Source organism: Strongylocentrotus purpuratus, unplaced genomic scaffold (assembly GCF_000002235.5).
Source record: "Strongylocentrotus purpuratus isolate Spur 01 unplaced genomic scaffold, Spur_5.0 spur5_scaffold_2, whole genome shotgun sequence".
Lineage (NCBI taxonomy): Eukaryota > Metazoa > Echinodermata > Echinoidea > Camarodonta > Strongylocentrotidae > Strongylocentrotus > Strongylocentrotus purpuratus.
This window is the reverse complement of record NW_022145605.1, coordinates 25,080,846-25,103,317: the sequence shown is the minus strand read 5'-3', so window position 1 is coordinate 25,103,317 and position 22,472 is coordinate 25,080,846. Positions and strand designations below refer to the sequence as shown.

General features: G+C 40.4%; 1 protein-coding gene across 1 annotated transcript; it reads left to right on the top strand.

The window, feature by feature from the left end:
• Positions 1–839: 839 nt before the first annotated feature.
• On the top strand, positions 840–19,351 carry LOC585680 (interstitial collagenase). Its single transcript, XM_003726184.3, has 9 exons — positions 840–1,625; positions 8,009–8,126; positions 9,907–10,130; positions 10,942–11,167; positions 15,130–15,288; positions 16,321–16,458; positions 17,252–17,415; positions 18,009–18,180; positions 18,948–19,351. Exons 1-9 carry the CDS (start codon positions 1,485–1,487, stop codon positions 19,178–19,180), a joined length of 1,575 nt encoding a protein of 524 aa, XP_003726232.2. The 5' UTR covers positions 840–1,484; the 3' UTR covers positions 19,181–19,351.
• Positions 19,352–22,472: the final 3,121 nt, after the last annotated feature.

Here is a 22,472-nt window from a genome sequence, read left to right as displayed (position 1 = left end):
TAAGGGGGCTCAGGGCAGCACCCCCTAAAGTGCCCCAGTGGCAAATTACTTGGTAAGAATCATTCGTAGCGGAAGGAGACCTCAAACTTATGAGGACAATGCCCTCTGTTAGGGGTATGATGTGCAGCACCCTAAAAGTGTTCCAATGGTATTATTATAAATCATGATTGTGCACAATGCAGGTGAGACTGTGTTTAGGCATTTCCCTTGTTCTATTGTTGGGGTGTCCTCTGTCCGTCGCTCGTTCTTATTAATGATGTGATGACAATCACCAGTAGGTGATATTCTTATGTTTCTGTTTTCCATGAAATTTTCTATTGGCCCATTGATAAGGGTAACCCCACGTAGTGTTGCTTTTTATGGACAAAACACCCCTCAAGCCTTCTCAAAACATTTGATTATGGTATTGGATCCGTCGTTTCCTTTCAATTATCCCCAGATTATCATTGTCCCTCCCCAAATGAACCATGTGTGTGTGTCATAGGCCCGAATTCACAAAGGACGTTAGTCTGAACCTTGGTCTGAAACGCATCGAAACGCGTCATAAATGACGCACATAACTCCGAGGCCTAGGTTTATCGACAAACATCTGTTTTTAAAATTCGGGCCAATGTGTATGAACACAAGTGTATAAGTTTCAAATAGACAGTTTAATGATGAAGGCATTATATCAGGTACTCCAGACGTGATTTTTTTTTTTTTTTTTAAAGGAGACGCCGAAGCCGGTCTCGCCCCACCCCTTTTTAAGGGAAAATTTATGACATTTTACAATCTTTAAAATATACAAAATACTAATGGGGGATCCCCATTTTCTGCAATACAATGAATAGTTTGCTATTCTTGAAATATGACTGAAAACGGGACGTCGGCTATAGAATTGCAAGATGAATTTCATCATTACTAAGGCCTCGCTACAATGAAAGGAAATATGACATCTTCAAAAGTAAATACAACCTGTTACATCGCAACCTTTCCTATTTTCGGGAAACTGAAGAATGGAATATGTTATTCAGGTTCTGCATACAACGGGAGAAGAAGTGAAAACAAACTCGTAGAGCGATACAAACAAACCTTGGAAGTAAGCCACAATCGCATGACAATGGGTGAAAAACGTCATAACATGACGAACAGCAATCAAGCGGAGCAGACGACCAGTTATCGATGAGTGATCGTGATTTAAGCGTACCGTGACCGATCTCTGTTGATTAAGACTTTTCTGCAAGGATTACCAAGACACGTTCGACACCAAGGAAAGGAGGAGACACTCTACATTTCAGGATCAAGCTTTAAGTAAGCAGTTGATTTCTTGGAGAAAAGAAGCAAAGAGTCAAAGACTATACTTTAATATCGTTTTACTTTGAAATCTCCAAACAGCCCAGTCATCGCTCACTTCTCGCTGGTGTATTTTGAACTTCTCTATGTACCACCACCAAGGATCATTTGTTGAACCACAATAGTCCTACCTGAACTTCAGTTAGTTGACAATGGAGGGACTGCCTGCTCTGTGTGCCAGACACTGCTCTAACAATGGCCTCCGTGCTTCAGTATTACCAATCACTGTAGTTGTGATCTCGATTTTAGTTTGCAGCGTCGAGTCTGTTTCGATCTCGAGACAGACAGTCAAAGTAAGTAATTTTGGTCGTTATACTATTACTTGTAGTCCGCGATCATCATAAATTGAAAAGTGTATTATGACTTACTCATTGTGAGGAGGAATCTAAGTTGCCCGGCGAAAATTGATTTATACGCTCAACAATAAATATAGGCGCCGGAAAAAGGGAGAGGTGCAAGGAGAGAGAATAATTACTTGTAATTATTTTGCATTCCAACGATGTATAACAAGCTTTTAGAATGCTCTAAAACTAAAAAGGCAGATTTTTAGCATTGCCATTTTTTAGCATTGCCATCAACATATATATATAAGTACTCTAAAATGCATTCCAAAACCTAAATTTTCTAATGTACTGGTCGCTATATGCTTCCTTATAGAAAAAGGTTTAGGCTTATATGTTTATACTGTAGAAATCCTACTACGGGAGGCACCAAGAACGAGGGGAGATGTTACCATCAGACCCGGCCCCCCACTCAGATGTCGAAATGACCGCATGCGTGTTGCCAAAATGTCCGGTAAAGGGGTACTTTTCGTGCGACAAAGTCCGGCCCGAGAATTGTAAAAAAAGGGGTGTATTTGACTTTTCACCCGGAGATTTCTTTAAAAAGGGGGTGTTTTTCTGTTTTTCTCTCATCTCTTTGGACTCCTGAGAAATTATTCCGAATTTAGGGGGGTACATTGAGCATTTTTCCTGATTTAAGGGGGTCTCCAAGGCAGGAAAAGCCCGTGAAAAGCCCGCGAAAGGGGGGTTCGGAAATGTTGGCAGTCCTCAGATAGGGGGTGCTTTCAAAAAGAGGGTACGAGCATATGCGTACCCTAAATAACACTGAGTGGGGGGGGGGGGGCCGGGCCATCAGATCGGGGGGGGGGGCAAAATCGTGACTGTCTCTTCCCCCTCACAAGGCCAAATCACAAGGCCAAATTCGTTTTTCCCGTCTCCTTGCCGGACAAAAAAAAAATCATGATTTTTGTTGTATAACCATACAAAAGATGCTCTAAAATACAAAGTGTCAACATTCTAAAAACTCTAAATGTTGTCTCTCACATATTAATAAATGTAACCTTTCCCTCAAAAGCGCCAAAGCGAGGACAGGTGATTCTGTCTAACAAGGGGACACGTCAAATTGCCCCCCCCCCTCATAAGACATAATTTTGCAGTAGGATATATTATAGATTAGGTTTTCATAGTTCTGAGAAAAGGAAAAAGAAAAAAAAGCAACAGCAATGATTTGACTTTTCATGTTAACAGTAAACCATTTTGAGCCCCTCAATAGGATCGCTTATGAAATAAAAGAGATAAATCAAGATAATAAGCGTGAAATGGTTTCATGTATATAGATGTTTAGTAAGCTTTCTTTTAAAATGAAATACAAATTTCAATCGGTCAAACTCAATTTTTCTCGATCGGTCGCTACGCTCCCTCGCAAATTCATTAGCTGCAGTATTTCTCTACCACAAGGCCCTCAAAATCGCGGGTGGGGGAGGGGGGGGGGGGGGGGTGAAAAAAAATCTACGAAAATTAAGCTTTTTCCTGTCCCCGCTCGCAAGAAAACAAAATCAAATGACATCAATCAGTCAGTACAATCCTGGAAAACAATTTTGGTGCTTTAAAATACATAGTTTTAACGTTACCATTTTTTCCTCAAGTGGTCGCTCATACGCTCCCTCGATTGCTTACAAAAACAGTGTTTCTTAAAAGTGTCCTGTAGAAACGCCCTACACCAAGGCCCCGTGGTGTGCGGGTTGAGTTTTCCTCTAGTAAGGGGAGAAGGCAAATTCGTTTAGACCCCTACCTTCTCACAAGACAATTGTCAATTGTATTTAATAATTCTGCAGAATGGACAAGATTTTAAGTGCCCCAAAATGCAGTTTTAACTTTCCAAGACGCTCCTTCGCATTTTAATAAATGGATTGATTGTTATCACTGTACAAACCCTGTCTAAAATAATGCGCTCGAAGCGTACGGCGAGAAGATTGATGTAGGTTGTGATTTTCCATTATGTTTCGAAATATACTTGATTACACTTGTCCATCTCACAGAAACAATTTTTTGCGCTTGGTCGCTACGCGTTATTGATAATAAACTTACATTCAAGATGATTATGATCCTTTGTATACAAACTCTCTAATAGCCGCTATGCTATGTTTAATGACAACTGTATCTAAGAATATGCTTAAACTGGGCTTAAAACATACTCAAGAAAGCTAAATTCAAATACTAAAAGGAGAAGTGCAAACTCTTATTCTTTTTTTCCCTCGCAGAATACAAAGCATGTTTCTTTGGAAATATCAAGCAATATTATGTATGAAAGGGAAAATGGTATCGGGGGGGGGGGGTGCTATAATTATGAAGGTAGCAAGCGTAGCTAAATTTGTCGAAAAAATCCATTCATATCATTTTATTTATTTCCACAATAACAGCAAATAAAATTGACAAAGCTTTTCGTTTAACAGAGTCATTCCATATTAAAATATTAGCAAACGAGAAATAAACATAATATAGTATGTGCGATGCAATGCAGGTATACGATCGAGACGAAGATCATTGCTCAAGACAGAGTAACATTTGACTATGTAACAATGTAACAATTTGGCTAGTGGCAAGGCGAAATTGAAAGATAATACGAATAAATAAACGTGTATTTCCAGTAGCAAAGGATGGTATGTGTATTTATTCAAGAATACCATCGCTGAGAATTGTATTTGCATAAAATATCCATTCAAGTAGAGACAGTTGATTGATAGTTCTAGTGCAAAAACGTAACACAAACTTGTTTTACGTGATATGTATTGATAAAGGAATGACACGTTAGCTGCCATGGTTGAATCTTCAAATGAGACAAATATTTGGTTGGCAACAAAAGGAAAATCTTACAAAGTTTATTCAGAGTAGCATGAATAATAATTATTTGATATATGATATTCAAATGGGTATAATTTGATGAAGACGTACACGCTGTGAGGCGTCATATTCACGTTATTCGTAGAAGTTGATTTACTAGAGTAAAAGTAAAGAAATATCTAACTCATTGACGAAAAGGTTGTCAACCTGATCGTAGCTGTCGGGTTTAGCCCCAGCCCCCTCCCAAACAGACCCCCCCCCACCACAACAGACCCCACAGTCGGGTCGATTTCACCTCATCCAATAATGATAACAATTATGAGGAAATAAAGAAGAAGAAGAAGAAGTAGAAGAAAAGTTTTTACCCGATCAAAGCGCATACAGTATTATTACACCGGCTCTAGCCGATCGAGCTACCATGATAATTCTCAAGCATTCAGTGAATTTCTTCCTACGGGGTACCCATTTACTACACCCGGATGGAGAGTGGCAAATGAAGATCAATATCTTGTCAAAGTACATTGGTGCCGCAGCAACATTCGTGAAAAAAATACATTGTGAAAGAAAATGAGAGAATAATGCTGCAGACATGAAATGATGGTTCCTCCTTTAATACTGTCGTCTGTGGCTCTATGAACCTGCACGGATTGGGGGAGAAGAGTCTCTGCCGTAATTTGAACCACCAATCCTTACCACCAGGCTACATAGACTGCTATTCATTTGGCCGATAGAATGGGAACCTATGTTATACAAACATTGCTTTATATTTCACGCTACTGCTTATTTACTGCCATTGGCATTCTTGTGTCACTATGCTAATATCTTGCTAACTTTTGATAATATATATAATATTATGTAAACTGTTATTTTGTTGCATGATAAATTTGATTGATTGATTATAAGGAAGTAACATAAACCAAGATAATTGAAGACTATCTAATTCACAAGAATTGAAGAGTTGCCAATATAATGAAAAAAAGAAAATGTCATGAAAAATTCAGGATATCACGGTTGAAGGAAATACGGCAATCTAAATATTTGAAATGGTGCTTTCCCAAGCCTTTGTGATAGAAGGCTCTGTACGAGTTGGTGCTTTCGTCGCAAGGTCAAGGAAGCAGCTATTTATCTACCACCATTGATTTGACCTGCACCTGTGTTTTTCTTTACACGTTTATATTTGCAAAACTCCCAGACCCACAAATTTAGGGAATTTCTTCCCATTCATCGATCGAAAATGAGAACAGTGGTCGGGTTTCTTTTAGAAAAATACCTGAAGGGGAAAATGTTGAAGATGGTTTCATATTTCGACATTTTGCAAGAATGTGACTTGATCGATTGATACAGTTATTCATTTATTTTGTTTCATTGCGAAATGTTCAATATTTACTTTCCTGCAGTCGAGGGTACGTTTAGAAATCATGTGTCGTGAAAGAGGAGGGGCATAATTAAAAATCAGTCTTCATGAGGGGAGGGGGTTGGGGGAGGCGGAAGTTGACATTCCGCCTATCCAAACCGTGGAGCCCTGTATGCAAGCTATAACTCCCTTTTGGAATGCTTTAAAGGTGCTATGTCCCATTTGCAGACCAAAAAAATGAAAAGGTTAAATTCCACCGGCATTTGACAACAAACAGTAATTAAGAAGTTCCCTTAAAACGAAAGGGCTTGAAAATGTAAATAAAACGACCAATAGTTGTCGAATTGACTTAAGTGATTGCAATCACCTAAGTAATAGTCTGATTTTCAGACCCTTTTACCAAATGGTCGTACGTTTTGTGCTGCACAAAGATTCAGTCAGTTTACTTTTGGCCATTACAAGTAGTGGGTTATTGATGTAGACAAATGATCATGTAGGCCTACCTTTTACAGCTCATTTTATGTATGTTATTACCAAAGGAAACAAAAGTCAGTCAGTCCCTCAAAAGTGTCTGACAGTGAAGTCTAGAAGGTAAACGGGTTTACTTGCATAATTTGAATAATTGGACACTGCTATTAAATGTTTAGATTTCACAGATAGGACATACATGACACATTCCTAATTCCTCCAAAGTTCTACAGAATTTAATGATGGCTGCAAAAGGGACATAGTATCATTAGCATTTAGATCTGAAAAAAATCAGTGGTTATAGTCTTTGAGGTGTAACCCGTCTATATGACACGAATTAGATAACTTCAAACATGGCGTTACTCTTGAAAAATGCGACCTTTCTCCCATGACGTCAGCTCCCTATACAAATTAGGCTAAATGACGCACTGAACTAGTCTTCATATTCTTTAGAGGAGCAACTTTTCTTGCAATTCTTACGATTCTTGTCAAAATAAAAGATTTACCGTCATGTTTTTCTTTTCGCCTTGATATTTATATATTGTTTCAAACCTTTGACTGACAAATCGCAAAGCGTACATGTACGTATGCGTAGAGCAAAAGAACATTGTCATACGTACAAGGCTATTATTGTACACATTGTGAGCTGAGTGAATATTACAAAATTATTCATGTGAATAATTTACAACCAAAAATGTGACAAAGGAGTCGAGTTGGCTCAGTCGGTAAAAGGTCGTGGGCTCGAATCCAAGGCGGATGACTTGAGTCTGCGTTGCGTGTTAACGTGCCCCTCCTCTGCATGCTATGTTACAATGTTACAATGGAAAACACACCGTCCCTCAGATAGGACGTTAAATTGAGATCCCGTGTAGAGGAAAATCAACACCTTTGCAACTTAAGAACCGAGTGTAGTGTTCGTATAGCGGTATAAGAGTTGGAGAAACCCCGGTGTAGTGGTCCACCAACAGATATCCCAATAGGGTCAGGGGATGATCAGTTCGATTTGTGACGCCTTAATAAGTATAAATCAGTAAGATAATTGTAGAACGATTCTATGGTGAAGAGCAAATTATTTTTATTATCTTATTTGTCGTCTTATTTTGACTTAATAATGTCACATTATCTTCCAAATTAAAGGGTTGTGTTTTTCTTCTTCTCGACAAGGCAAATATTAGTAGTGGTAGAAGTATAGTGGCAGTAGAAGTAGTGGTGGTGGTGGTGGTGGTGGTAGTATAGTAGTACTGGTAGTGGTGGTGGGCGTGGTGGTAGTGGTGGTGGTGGTGGCGGTGGTGGTGGTAGGGGTAGTAGCAGTCATTGTTTTTGTTCTTGTTGTGGTGGTGGTATAGTCCCGATATGTCGCCTGGGTGGCAGAAGGGTGTTAGCTCGAATTTCAGGTCAAAAATGAAACGTTAAGCAGAAGGGCGTAAGCACTAAATCGCCTCAAACTTTTATAAACCTTATACAAATTGTGGCCGTGTTCTAATATAACACTTCTATTAGTCTTTAAAGTTTTAACCCAATTTTCGGGACGGAAAGCAGTTTAAACATAAAACAAATCTTTAAATGCGAATAATTCGAAGAGTAGTTTTCGAGTCGCTCGCGTGCTAACGCCCTTCTGCCAGCCGACCGACGTTAAATTGTTTACAGCTTTATGAAGTGCACTGTAGAATGCATTGAATCGTTTAAGCCTATTTTTGCGATAAACATTCTTTGTTTTGTTTTTCCATGGCAGCACTATTTGGAAGACTTTGGCTATCTGACCAGTAAATCTGTCGAATCGGCGACCTCTGAAAAGGACATTACTAATGCGCTCCATAAATTTCAAGAGTTTACCGGATTACACGATACAGGTATGCTTTATTTCTGATGACGTCATTGTCCTCAGTCTGCTCATCTATTTACTTTTTTACTTATACATTTGTAAATTCATTTATTTGTTAAAAATTCCCAACAAATATTTACGCAAACATTTATTTTTCTTTACAGAAATAGAAAACAATAATAAAAAGAAAGACGTGCAGTAGAACATGTAAAATAAACATTTGTGCTGAGAGAGAGAGAGAGAGAAAGTTCATTATTTGACTTTTCATGTTTGCAGTAAGCCATTTTGAGGGTGCATTGGGATGGTGCCGATAACCGAAACTAAATATTTTGAAAACTCAACATTAATCGACATAAGCAGTACTCTTTTAAACAAAATTATTGTGTGTGTGATGGGGGCGTAGTCATTAAGTTTCTAGATACATAAAATCAGTTCAGTTTGAAACCAAAATCACCGTTTCGTTACCTATGCACATGTATTTACTCTCCCCGTCCTGGCCGGCCACGCCCGGGTGACGTACGACCGACAGCTATGATCGACAATCAATCAAACGAAATGTATAATAGAGTTCTTTTAATTTAACGATTCTCGCACCTTGAGATGCATTTTTTGGTGTAAATTGCCATTTGGTCCAATTATCATATGGTCCAACGTCGTTTGGTCTGACACGACTTCGTCTATTAACATTTCGTCCATTAACCATTTGTGCAGTAATCACTTCGCCCAATGAGCCAGTAATCTAGCTATAACCGTCTCGTTTTAAGAACTATTTGGTTTATTTACCATTAAGTCTACACCCATTTTGCTGAATTAACATTTTTTTCACTATCAAGTTTGTCACAAATATCCAGTTCGTCAAAAATATCCAAGTTGGTCTTAAAGCCGTTAACCCCGTTTCGTCTAATATCCACTGCCTGACTTGACCTAATCATCAGTTAGTCTAATTACCGTTATGTCTAGTCATCACTTCTTCCATTAACCAATCAGTCTAATTATCATGTCGTCCAATGCCGATTTGGTCTAATATTCATTTAGTCCAGTCCAATACTATTGGTCTCTACCCAATCTGTCCCAATTCGTCCACATAGGCCTACAGGTCGTCCAATAACTGGGTATAGACCAAGTAAAGTCAGACGATCTTGGTAACAAATGGCTTTGGACCAAATGGCAATAAACCACCAAATCTCTCCTTTAAAGCCTATCTGCACTAGTTTGGCCAAGGGGGATTGGACTTCCCTGCATGGTCACTGGTTTTCCCTCCAAACATCAGAGCAGTATTAGTAATGCATGAAATACTTGTGTATCAGGAGATTAACATTATTTGATTCGGTATTTCACGTACCCCTCTGCCCCCCCCCCTATACACACCACTGGTCATACACTTGAGCTGTCGGTATGGGCTTGAAGAACAGAAAAGTTTAAAGGTGTATACCAGTTTTGGTAAAATTGCGGTTCAAGGGTTTTGGGTGCAAAATATCCATTCACTATTGTTTAAATATCGCCTTCAGAGGTTTAGAGGGCATTATACTTCAACCTAAATTTACAAAAGAGCAGAAATATTTGCCCTAAATGTTCAATGTAGAAGTGCATTCGCGATATCTATCCAGGCCGGATCGATATGATAATTTACAAAATATGGTAGGCGGCTTCCCGGCAAAATTGTTGTCGTCACGTATTAGTCAAAACATATTCTTTTCACATGATTGGTAATAATAGCTTCGATTTCATTTTTTGAGAGGGGGCGTTTCCAAAACTGGTCTATACCTTTAAATAAATGCACACTTTCTTTCATTTTCATGTCTCAACAGGTGAGGAAGATATGACGACGATGATCAAGATGTTAGAGCCTCGATGCGGTGATAGCGACGTCGATGACCACGACATGTCACCATCTGACCCGAGAGGGATGCGCCATAAACGATGGGCTATTTTCCAGAAATGGCCCAAGAACGATTTAACCTATCGAATCTCCACCTACACCGACAAGCTGCCTGTCGATATAGTGGATGACGCAGTGTCTAGGGCATTCAAGGTATTTATCTGTCCGAGATTGGTATGACCTTTCGTCTACATCGATCCTCCCTAAGATTTCTCCATTCTGAACTTAATTTTAGCAATCCATTATGATTTTTTTCCTCCCAGAAACAGAAATATTCAGCTTTAAACAGCATTTGCTGTCAATACATGTTTTTAATGTAGCTGACGAATTTCAAGCAAATCAAATAAGGAGTTTTTTTATTTTTTATATTGACGAATATTTTTGCATTTGATCATTTCGGGACATTTTCTATCATCATTTTAAAGTCCACTTTTTCAATTTACTGGTCATTGGTAGCTTTGCTCAGCATGTGCTTTTCTTGCTTCGTTGTTCATGACTGATTATCAAACCTTGTAAGGAATTGGTTGATTCCGTCCGTTCAGATAGCATCGTAAACATTTTATAACATTTTATAATATTGTATCGATGGCTGATATTATAAACCTCGGTTATTATGTTTATTAGCTGTTGAAATCGAGTTTAAAGTGATGAAATTGTAAATGATAAACTCTTTATGTTGTATAGCACCCTCTCAAGGTCAAGATATTAATTTAGCTACAAAACAACCTTTGTTGACTAAAATCGACCAATTGGTTGGAAATTATTTATCAAAATTTACCGGGAGCACCGAAAAAAAATTGTATATAATTTATCTCGAAAGCAGATTAAAGTGTTTTAGGGGCTACATTTTCTAGTGCTTATAATACATTCACATGGGCATCCAATGGTAAAGAATCACTATCCAGCCAATTTTTCAAAAGTTACCAAAGCTTTGTCTGTTTTGACAATAATTATTCCATTTCAGCTGTGGTCTGATGTTGCCAACATCACCTTCACCAAGATCTCCAGTGGCAAGGCTGATATTGATATCTCATTCCACCGGGGAGATCATGGCGACAGTCGGCCCTTTGATGGCTCTGGTTTGGTACTAGGACACGCATTCCCTCCTGGTCTTATTACATCCAGACCAGATCTCATTGGCAGTATTCACCTGGATGATGAGGAGAACTGGACAGCCAATTCACGATCAGGTATCTTCATTGTTCCTTCCTTATGTTTGGTCTTAGGGTTTGTGGTCTAGTGGATAAGTCGTCGGATTGTGGATCACAGGATCCAGAAGCGGATCTAGAGGGGGGGGGGGGGGGGGTTGGGGGGTTGTAACCCCCCCCCCAAAAAAAATCCGGGGACCATTTTTTAAATCTTATCTTTTTTTTTAAACTTGTAATTTTATTTTATTCTATTTCTATGTATTTATTTCATTTATTATTATTATTATTATTATTATTATTATTATTATTATTATTATTATTATTATTATTATTATTTCTTTTTGGGGGGAGGGGGGGGGGGGGTTGGGCGAACACATGTCACAGAGTCCCTTGCCCCCCCCCCCCCCATCAGCTTTTTTGAGGACACGGGCCACCGCCGAAGTGACAAGCTAGGCCAGCGTTGCCGATTCTCATCCCCAAAATCCCCACATTAAAAAAAAAAAAAAAAATGGGGATTGTTGAAGTCTTTGGGGATGAAAAATAAATATTTGGGAATGAAAATAATATTGAGTTTTATGAAAAACGAATTTGGGGATTTTCTGTCAAAATTTGGCAACTTTGGGGATATTTTAGGTGTCGTTTGGGTGGGGATTTTGTGAAGATTTAACCTGGCAACGCACGCTGAGCTGGGCTGCTCATTTCCTGGATTACTTGTTCACGGTTGCTCACTTTTTTATCAGTCTGGTCTGAGTGTAGTGACAAGCAATATGGAAGCAAACAGGGCAAAGAAGTTGCGGCAATCCAGTCTCGCATCTTTTTTTACTGGAAGGTATGTTTGAATCAAGCCCTGTTTGAATCATGCAAAAAAGTTGGCATACAGGGTAAATTACCATACATGGGGGTGTAATACGGACGTGTTCATGCACTGCTTTTTATGGTCTCCATTGTGTTAATAGATGCCAGGAAAACATCACTAATGCGGTGGTCACATCCCGCCGTACTTGCAAGTGCGTGCTGTCTACGTGCAAAAACGTGGGCAAAATTTGGGTATCGGTACGTGGTGAGTACCGCCTCCGTACGGATTTGGGAGCACGCAGACACACCGTAGCACTTTTAGTGCACGAGGAACTTACGCTGCGTTCGGGCTACCGATTCACCCCTAGTGCGCGTGACGTGCGTGCCCGGTACTGCCAACGAGCGCACAACGCACTGACTCCGTGCGTTTTTAAATTTGTTTCCCACGATCACTTGCTCTACGGAAGGCGCACTTAGCACGTGCGTGCTGCGCACGTGATAAGCGCGTGGTCCGTGCTTACTCGCCACTTCCCCAGTTCAACTTTCTGATGAGCACGCAGAACTCACGTGGACCGTACCGAGTAAGCACGTGCTCCGCACTTACAACGCACGTTGTGCGCACTGATTAATGCAGTATACAAAAGCCGAGCCGACGGAAGAGTGCCAAAATTTCGTCTCCAAGATGGCGCCGAAGAAGACACATAATAAGGGGTCAGCTGCATCTGCAGCTCAAAAGGCAGCGGATAAGAAGGCCAGAGAGGCCCAACAGAAACGGGCCGCGGAAGATGAGAGGCCAGAGAGGAAGAGTGGAGGAGGAGCGAAAAAGAGTCAGATGGTGACGCCAAAGCGTCTGATCATGAGGAGGGTGCTGCTGGTGGATCGAAGAAGGGGTCACATGAAAAGGGTGTGACATGGAAAAGGCCAACTGCTCGTTCTCGGCGAAACAGGAGGAGCGCCTGGTTGAGTTCTTCTCGGTCAATCCGGTCTTCTTCGATAAGTTTCCCAGGGTTTTCCCTTCCCTTGAGGCCCGTTGGCCGACCATCTGGTTGGGTTCGGTCATCTGCACATCCTCCCTCCAGGCCCCGGGGACCACGTTGCCATCCTCATCCTCGTGGTCCAAATTAAGGTCCTGTAGTCCGGGCTGGCGCTTTCGCAGCCAATTGTGAAGGGTGAGGCAGCCCAACACAACGCGAATCACCCTGTCAGGCTCCAACAGCAGGGTGGTGAGTAGGCACCGCCACCGGTGAGCCAATATCCCGAAGCCGTTCTCCACAACCCGACGGGCCCGAGAGGTCCGATAGTTCATCACGCTCTCTTTGTGGGTCATGGCACGGCGACTGTATGGCTTCAAGAGCCACTTTCGCAGGGGAAAAGCATCATCGTCTATGATGAAGTAGGGAAAGTTCCGGTCGTCGCCTGGAAGTGGATCCGGTGCTGGGAATCCAATGTTGTCCTCCAGTGCCCCCCGGAGGGTGGACTCGTTGAACACGCGTGCGTCTGAGGATGAGCCGTTTGCCCCCACCTTGCACCACAAGAAGGAATAGTTAGCATCCACGATGGCCAGGAGCACCACAGAACAGAAGCGCTTATAATTGTAATAGAGCGATCCACTTTTATTGGGCTTCTTGATGGCGATATGTTTCCCATCGATCGCCCCATAACAGTGGTAAAAGTTCCATCGCGTTCCAAACTGGCTGGCGACGGCTTTCCATGCACTCGTCCTGTGTGGAGGGCATGTTGAACATCTCCTCCTTATGTACCTTGTAGATGGCGGTGCAGACCTCCGGCACGAACGTGGATATGCTGTTGTGTGCCCATTCGTTGGGTCCATTCGGATGTATCCGACATAGTCCCCCCGCGATTCACGCTCTAGCTCTTGAAACACATTTCGTACTGCCCGAAAAGCCTCCTCCTCTCGATCCATGGGCGAACCCACCATCTCCTGCGTCGGCATCTCTGTTGCCTCTCTCTCTCTCCCGTATCAAGGCAAGTAATACCACGTCGTGCTCATGCGCTGCCACTTGAAGGTGTTCTTGCAGCATCAGAACCCGGAGTCTCTGCGGTGGAATGGGCGGCATCTTGAGGAGGCAGCAGCAGCTGGGACTTCTAGAGAAAATGGGAATGTCGTCCTATATACTTCGACATACCCCGACTCACCAAGTTCTTCATACGTGCACGCACTTACAACGTGCGAGTGAGTAAGGACACCGTACGTGAGGAGTACGTGTAAGTACGGCCTCCGTAAGATAACGTGGCAACCGCACGGAGACCGTACGTTGTAAGCACGTAGTAAGCACGTACAACGCACTTACCACGTGCGCAACGTACGATGCACGCAACCGCTCTAGGCCAGGCGTGGCGTGCGGGCCACGTACTTACACCGTGCGTGTGACGTGCTTTGCCCGTACTCCCTCCCTGCCTTTGCCACTCCCTCCCTACGTTTTCAGAAAACGTGGCGGCCGTGGCCTCCCCAAAAACCGTACGGACTAAAAACACGCACGGTGGGATGTGACCAACGCTTTACGGGGTTCAAATAAACACCCCAAAAAAAATCGGCTCGCCGCTTCGCGGCTCGTGGACGATGCTCCACATCGTCATTATTGGTCACCCCCCCCCCCCCTTAGCAAAAAGCTAGATCCGCCCCTGGGATCCGCGGTTCGAGTCCCGCCACGGCACTAATGTCCTTTGGCAAGATATTGATCTACATTTGCCAGTCTCCACCCAGGTGTTAAATGGGTACCGGTAGGAAGGAATTCCTTGAAAGCTGTTAGCGCCGAAATCGGCTGCCAAGCAGAGCCGGGGTAATAGTTGGAACGCCTAATTAAGCACTATGCATGGAGGATGTGCGCTATATAAATATCATTATCATCATTATTATTATCATTATTCATGACTTAATGTAGTTCTGTTATAGTTAATGAACTTGAATCAACTGCATCAGGTCTAAGGAATTAGAAAAGTAAGATGATGAAGGGGGATGATAACGCTGAGGTAAACACTGTTTTATATATTGAATGAATGAATGATCTCTGTGTTATATCGTTCCACATCTATTAACAAGAAGCCGGGTTTTTTTAATCGATAACCGATTTGATTAATACAATTCGTAACTGTTACTTAGCTGTGTGATAGTCCTTGAATCATGACTATAATTATCTTCATATTGACAAACCTCCTCCATTTCTCTTTTCCGAATCTTCCACGTACAGGAAAGAATCTGTGGTTGACAGTTGGTCATGAGATAGGTCATGCTATTGGACTGAGTCATTCCCGGGTCTTGCCCGCCCTCATGTATCCTTGGTATCCGAGCTATAATCCAAGCTTTACGCTCGATCGAGACGATATCGAAGGCGTCCAGTTCTTGTATGGTGAGTCAGTGTCTACATCGTCTTCGTCTCCGTATCCGGACACCTACCCCCTGGACAACCACCCTAGGATAACCACCCTCTTGGACAACCGTACCCCTAGGATAACCACCCTCTAGGACAACTACCCCCTAGGACAACTACCCCCAGGCAACTTCCCCCTATGATAGTGTCCGGGGGTAGTTGTCATAGAGGATGGTTGTCGTAGGGGGTAGTTGTCTGGGGGTAGTTATCCTAGGGGTGGTTATCCGAGGGGTGGTTGCCCTAGGGAGTAGTTGTCCTAGGGGGTAGATGTCCTAGAGGGTGGTTATCCTATAGGGGTGGTTATCCGAGGGGTGGTTGTCCAGGGGGGTAGGTGTCCTAGAACCCTAATCAGTGGTATTATAGATCAAATGGCCCGATGTCATTTTGTTATCTGCATACATTTATCAATCTCTATTTATGTATCATCCATCGATTTCTATTTAATTATCTTCCATCTATCTCTATTTATCTATCAGCCATCCATTTCTATCTATCCTCCATCTATATCTGTTTATCAGAGTCTCTATCTATCCTTCATCTCTTTCTATTCGTCTATCCTCCATCTCTATCTATCCCCCATCTATATCTGTTTATCTATTTCAGAGTCTCTATCTATCCTTCATCTATATCTGTGTTTCTATTTCATAGTCTAGTACTATCTATCCTTCATCTCTTTCTATTCTAATATCCTCCATCTATCTCTACATGTCTACATTTGTCCTTTCCTCTCTAAGTATCGATATATTAATTATGGTTGTAACTGTATATTCAAGTATCAAGTATTAAAGCTTATCTGTCGTAGTTTACAGGAGGGATTAGACCGCTCTGCAAGGTCACTGGACATGTGGTTATCTCATCAACTCATCTCTCAGTTAACATAAGAAAAAGAGGATCATGGCGGACCAATGGTCACCGATTCTGCATTGTTTGTTATATAGAGGGCGCAAGTAGCTACCAGTAGTGCAGTGGGCCTTTAAGAACACCTATTATTGAATCATATTTTCTTACCAGGTGCTCGACCTGGAGCAGAACTTGTACTTCCAACCAGCTCCCCCCAGGGACCCAACAATCCCAACATACCCAATCTATGCATGGCGCATCCTGACACCATCACATTGACTGCTGGAGGAAATATGTATGCTTTCAAAGGTAACTTGGAGAGGAAGATGGGTGTAGGCATGAGTCTCGTCAGAGCCATCTAGACACAGAGTTTGGCCAAAGCCGCCAAAGCCGGTTCGAGTTGTACACAATATGGCGACTTCTGCTTTGTTGGGCAAGCACAAAACAAAAGAATATACGCCATGTTGTGACCCAGTGAAACCAAGTTGGCCAATTAAACTCTGTGTATGGATGGCTCTGAGTCCAGTAGTCTTATGAGGGAGGGCAAATATGTAATAATCATGATAATGTCAATAATGATGCTCATGATGGTGGTTGTGGTTAGAAAGGGATTATGTTAAAAGCGTCTATTATATGACGAGGTTTTTGAGAATAATACAAATTAAGGTGGGATAGACCGACAGCCAACGTGACCGACGCTTGCACTGTCGGTCTCACGGGCTGACGTCATGATAATGGTCATCTGCTTACATGACTGAAATTGGCTAATCTTTTTTCAAAAGTTATAAACAGATTTTAAGACCGCTACCTCCAATTTCAATCGCTCACTAGGGAGATTAATTTATTAAGGAATAGACGGGTATTGATCATTTGAAAAACATCCGGTACTATATTTTCAGAGTTTTTTTGGGATAGATAAACACTTTACCATTTGTTTACTTTCTACTACATGCATCCCTAGTGAAAGGATTCATTGGTGCAGATTGCAATGCCATGTAGTGATCTGAGAGGATGGGTGTTCAGATCCTTCTAATTATATTATGTATCGCAGAACTGAAGACTGAAGAAGGTCTTACTACCTTACCCCTTTTTTCAATTGCAGACAGTTTTTATTGGATGTTAGAGCAAGGCCAGGTTGTGCCGGGGTTCCCCAAGCTTATCTCGAACAACTGGCCAGGGCTACAAAGCAACCTCTCTGCATCCTTCTCAATGAAAAACCCACGAGTATGGGGGAGTGATGACGTAGGAAAGACATACTTCTTTAAGGTACGAGTATACATGTCATTAAATGATTAGTCTAATAATAAAATGGAGAATGAATGTTATCAATACAATTACTTCTTTTAAGCGATATTTAGGACACTCCTGAAATTTCAGATTATTATTTTTCTTTGTTCTTGATGTTCTTAGCATTACTTTTGGAAAGGGTGATATATCTTGTGTAGTTGTTGCTGTTACTACTGCCACTATATTACTACTACTACTACTACTACTACTACTACTACTACTACTACTACTACTGCTACTACTACTACTACTACTACTTTCAGGCCTGACTACTTCTGCTACTACTACTACTACTACTACTACTACTACTACTACTACTACTACTACTACTACTACTCCTCCTTCTACTACTAATACTACTACTACTACTACTACTACTACTACTACTACTCCTTCTTCTACTTACTACTACTACTACTAATACTACTATAAATAATACTATTATTATTATTACTACTACTACTATTACTACGCCTAATATTGTTGTCTTGGTTGTTGTTACAAGGTTGGTGTTCATTAAAGAGTACATAATAATTTCAAACACTAATATAATATTCCTTTTCCCCCAACAGACTATATCAGGGAGTGTTGCAGTATGGAAATACAGCTCTGCAAACATTTTAGAACCCGGTTACCCTAAAGCCCTCGAGACTGTGTTTCCTGATTTCAGGCCCAGCAGTCCAATCGTATCCGTGCAAGGCGTAGCAGAAATCAGCGGGAATGGAGAAACCATCTTCGTCATGGGTAAATATTTTATCTCTTCCTTCCTCCTCCTTTTCTCCTCAATTGTCCTTCTTGTTCTTCCTTTCTTCTTCTTCTTCTTCTTCTTCTTCTTTTCTTCTTCTCTTTCTCCTATCTTTCTTCCTTTGTCTTCAATATCTTTCTTCTTCTCCACCGCATTCTTTTTCTTTCTTTCCTTCCTCTCCTCTTTATTTTCATTCTATTTTCTCCTCTGTCTTTCTCTAATTCCCCCTCCTTTTGGTATAAGTAAAGTTTAAAAAAAGCTTCCCTTTACACTTATGTTTAAGGGTGTGTCTAAAGGTCAGCATTCGTCATCTAATTGATGGAAGGGTAACACAATAAATTACAGCACTTAGAGAGAAAGTTAGGTTCTGTGAAGAGGTGAAAAATAATTTGTGAGCGTTATCACTGAATTATGCAAGTGTGGAAGAACATCGGATAAAACATGTTCCCTGAAAAGCATGGCTCTTCAAATGCCTTAATATTTTAAATATGGCATGTAACATCATACAAATCGGGACAGATTTTTATGCCGCTTGTTCGTGTAGTCCCATATACATCTTTCTGTGTACAGTGCTTGTAACTTTACCAAGAATGGGCCAAATTTCTTGTCATTTTGATGATTCCAGAACCTTGCAGTGCAAACCAATACTTATATGCTAGACCTTTATGATCGATTCAACAACGTTTCTTTCACAATGCAATCGCATGACCAGAACTCAACTTTATCTTTAACCCTCATCCACGTATATTCACTTTCTCTCTTCCAGACAATCAAATCTACCTCTATGGCTGGGAGAAGGTCTTCCGAGGGTCGTACCTCGTCACGGACATCTTCCCTAACCTCGTGGGCAAAGTGGTCTCTATGATCCAAGGAGCAGATAACTACCTCTATTTCTTCATGGAAGGTGGTTTATACTACCAGGTATCTCCTTGGACCTTCAATATCAGTACTTACTTTCCCAAACCTGCTGTGCAAGACTGGTTCAGCTGTAACGCGTGAGCTCTAGCTGTATGGTGAGCAGTGCAGGCCACTCCAGTCCCAAGACTGCAAGCAACGTACCTACCAAAATTAATGCCTTAGATATAATGACAAGGGGCCTGTTTCATAAAATTTGTTATCAATAACAAGTTCCAAGCTACTGTTATAAGCTACTGAAATCATGGCATCTGATTGGCTGAGAGCAAATTTGTCATAGAAATTTAGAAGTTGTTATAGATACAAGTTTTATGAAACAGGCCCCTGATGTGCACCTTGGATAGATGAAAAATTACCATGTGTGTGTTTAATTTATCATATACCATAATCACACGAAAGATTATTGTTCTAATGAGTATGAATAGTAAAATTGAGAAATGGTATTGTAAATATTGATATTAGACTGAAACTTATCATAAAAGAATAATTAAATATGAATATTGTAGTTGTATTTTCTATAAAACATTTTGCTATTTGAAATGATAAGAAACATAAAAACACAGAAAAATGTATTCGAGGTTTCTGATGTTAAATTGTTGCAATGCGAAGGCTGGACCTTTGTTGTCTTGTTTATGGTAATGACTAATTATACATGTAGGTTATCAGATATCCTGCTTTTCTTGCTGCTTTCAACTTTTTAGATGTATATAAGGAGTTGAAATCATAGATATATTGGATTGTTTTGCCTATCATTGTATTTTATGTTTATTATTCAGGGAGATGAGAAGTCATTAATGGGGCTGGTACCCATCCAATTACCCTCACTAATTATTTGTTTATTCATACATTCTTTGTAAACGATTATGTATGAATTTTTGGAGAAAATGCATGAGCTGTACACAATAATGAATTTAGTAGCATTTTTCGTGAATGCTTATTTAGTTTTCATCTTCAAGTTTCATTCGAGATTTATATATACCATACTTAATCATGTATGCAGAATAAATGTCCATTTATTAACCCTTTTTTAACCTGTATTTTCATAATGGCAAGGGTATGTGAGCGGTTGTGTGTGCGTGAGAGAGAGGGAGAGAGGGGGGACGGGAGAGAGAGAAAGAGAGAGAGGGAAAGAGAGAGAGAGAGAGAGAGAGAGAGGGAGAGAGAGAGAGAAAGAGAGAGAGAGAGAAAGAGAGAGAGAGAGAGAGAGAGAGAGATAGAGAGAGGTATGGGAGGAGAGGAAAGAAAGAAGAGGAGGGAGGGGTGAGAAAGAGAAAGAATGAAAAGATGAAGGAAAGGCAGAGAGAGAGAAAGAGAGAGAGAGAGAGAGAGAGAAAGAGAGAGAGAGAGAGAAAGAGAGAGAGAGAGAGAGAGAGAGAGAGAGATAGAGAGAGGTATGGGAGGAGAGGAAAGAAAGAAGAGGAGGGAGGGGTGAGAAAGAAAAAGAATGAAAAGATGAAGGAAAGGCAGAGAGAGAGAGAGAAAGAGAGAGAGGGCAAGAAAAAAAAATGAAATGAAATTGAGAACAGGGAAATGAACAAGTTAAGAAAAAAGTTAGAGGAGGTGAAGAATTTCGTTGAAGAAAAAGAGTGAGAAGGGGAATACGGGATGTGGGGGTAAGAGTGGGAATAAAGAAACAGAGCAGAGAAAAATGAAAGACGAACAGAGGGGAGGGAAATTGACATTTTCATGATTCGAAACAAAATAATCATAATTCACACATAAGAAAATCAGTTGAACTATTAACCACTCAACTTCAAATAGATATGATAGTGATTTCACTCACTTCAATTCGTTTTCAATTGATTATATTTCATTTCATTTGATTCTATTTGATTTTACTTTATTTTACTTGCTTCCATTCGTATTCACTCAATGATTCCTTTGGATTTCATTTGATTCCATTTGATTTCATTTAATTCCATTTGATTTCATTTAATTCCATTTGATTTCATTTAATTCCATTTAATTTCACTTGCCTCCCACTAATTTCACTTGCTTCCATTTGATTTCGCTTGATTACATTTCATTTCATTTCACTTGCTTCCATTTCACCTGATTCCATTCTAAGAAATCTGAGCTTTTATTAAATTGCAAATGACCTCCAAATCATATGAAAAATAATTTCATATATATGCTCAAATGTTTTGCTTTCTTTTACCCTTCAAAAAAGATATCGCAGTACAGTGACGACATACTCATTCACAAGATGTACACCACGGCCACGGCTTAAACAATATCCCGATTTAATCCGTTTCATTTCCTAACATAATCTAAATCTGAGCTTTCCGGTTAAGATTAGGAAAGGTCAAATTGAGAGCACTGCGTGATCCGAAGTTTGAGAAATAAATTCTCAAGAGCTTGGACAATCTTTATATAACATTGGGTTATGAAATAATGGAGTTATAGTGTCATTTGAGTCTTTTTAATTTATTCTATACTGTTGCCCATAAAGTTGGTATATTTAATAATATATATATCTCTCTTTCCCTCCCTCCCCCTTATCGCTCCCTCTCGTCTTCTCTCTCTCTCTCTCTCTCTCTCTCGTTCTCCCGTCTCATCTTCTCTCTCTCTCTCTCTATTTCCCTCTCTCTCTCTCCCCTCTCTCTCTCCGTCTCGTCTTCTCTCTCTCTCTCTCTCTCTCTCTCTCTTTCTACCCCTCCCTGTCTCTCCCCTTTCTCTCTATCAGTTTGCACTCTCTCTCTGCATCTCCTCAGTCCTCTTAGCACTTCCCCCTTCTCTTCTTCTCTTCGTCCCTCGTACATTTCTCTATCCATATCCTGTCTTTCAGACAGAACAAATTGATAAACAAACAAGTAAATGAAATGATAAGAAGAATGAAAGGAATATCATAAGATTGAACATGTTTGTAATTACACATACTGTACATCATTTTATCAAAACATGATAACAAATAAATAAATAACGATATAAAATACCAGTAGAAGAGAATTCATGACCTGAAAGAATACAATGCAATACTAACCTATACAAAAGTAATTACAGTACTCAATATGATAATAATAAGTAATATAAGAAAGATTATACAAACAAATCATACGATACATCGTTTATAAGTGATCTCTCCCAGAAAACGTTGCTCATGACAAGCACTCAAAATAATTAAGATTAAAAAGCAATCCCACCTTTGTAATAAGTTCATTTTTAACGAAAGTAGAAGATAGGTTAAAAGGAACGGCGAAAGTATGATATAAATCGGACCAATATAATAAGAAAGTTATGAATGTTTGAAATATGAAATCGTTTTATTGTCAATGCGAATCTAAAATTGACAGTTTGGTCAATGGATTGTGACGTAGTCGCGGATTACTCTCCCGTTTGTTCGTGTAATAAAATATCATAATGTTCTTATTTCTTC

Excerpts from the sequence above, each read along its gene's own strand:
- LOC585680 (XM_003726184.3), top strand. The coding sequence starts at position 1,485 with ATGGAGGGACTGCCTGCTCTGTGTGCCAGACACTGCTCTAACAATGGC. Across the intron at positions 15,289-16,320 it reads AGGCGTCCAGTTCTTGTATG|GTGCTCGACCTGGAGCAGAA; the intron begins GTGAGTCAGTGT and ends TTTTCTTACCAG. Across the intron at positions 17,416-18,008 it reads GAAAGACATACTTCTTTAAG|ACTATATCAGGGAGTGTTGC; the intron begins GTACGAGTATAC and ends TTCCCCCAACAG.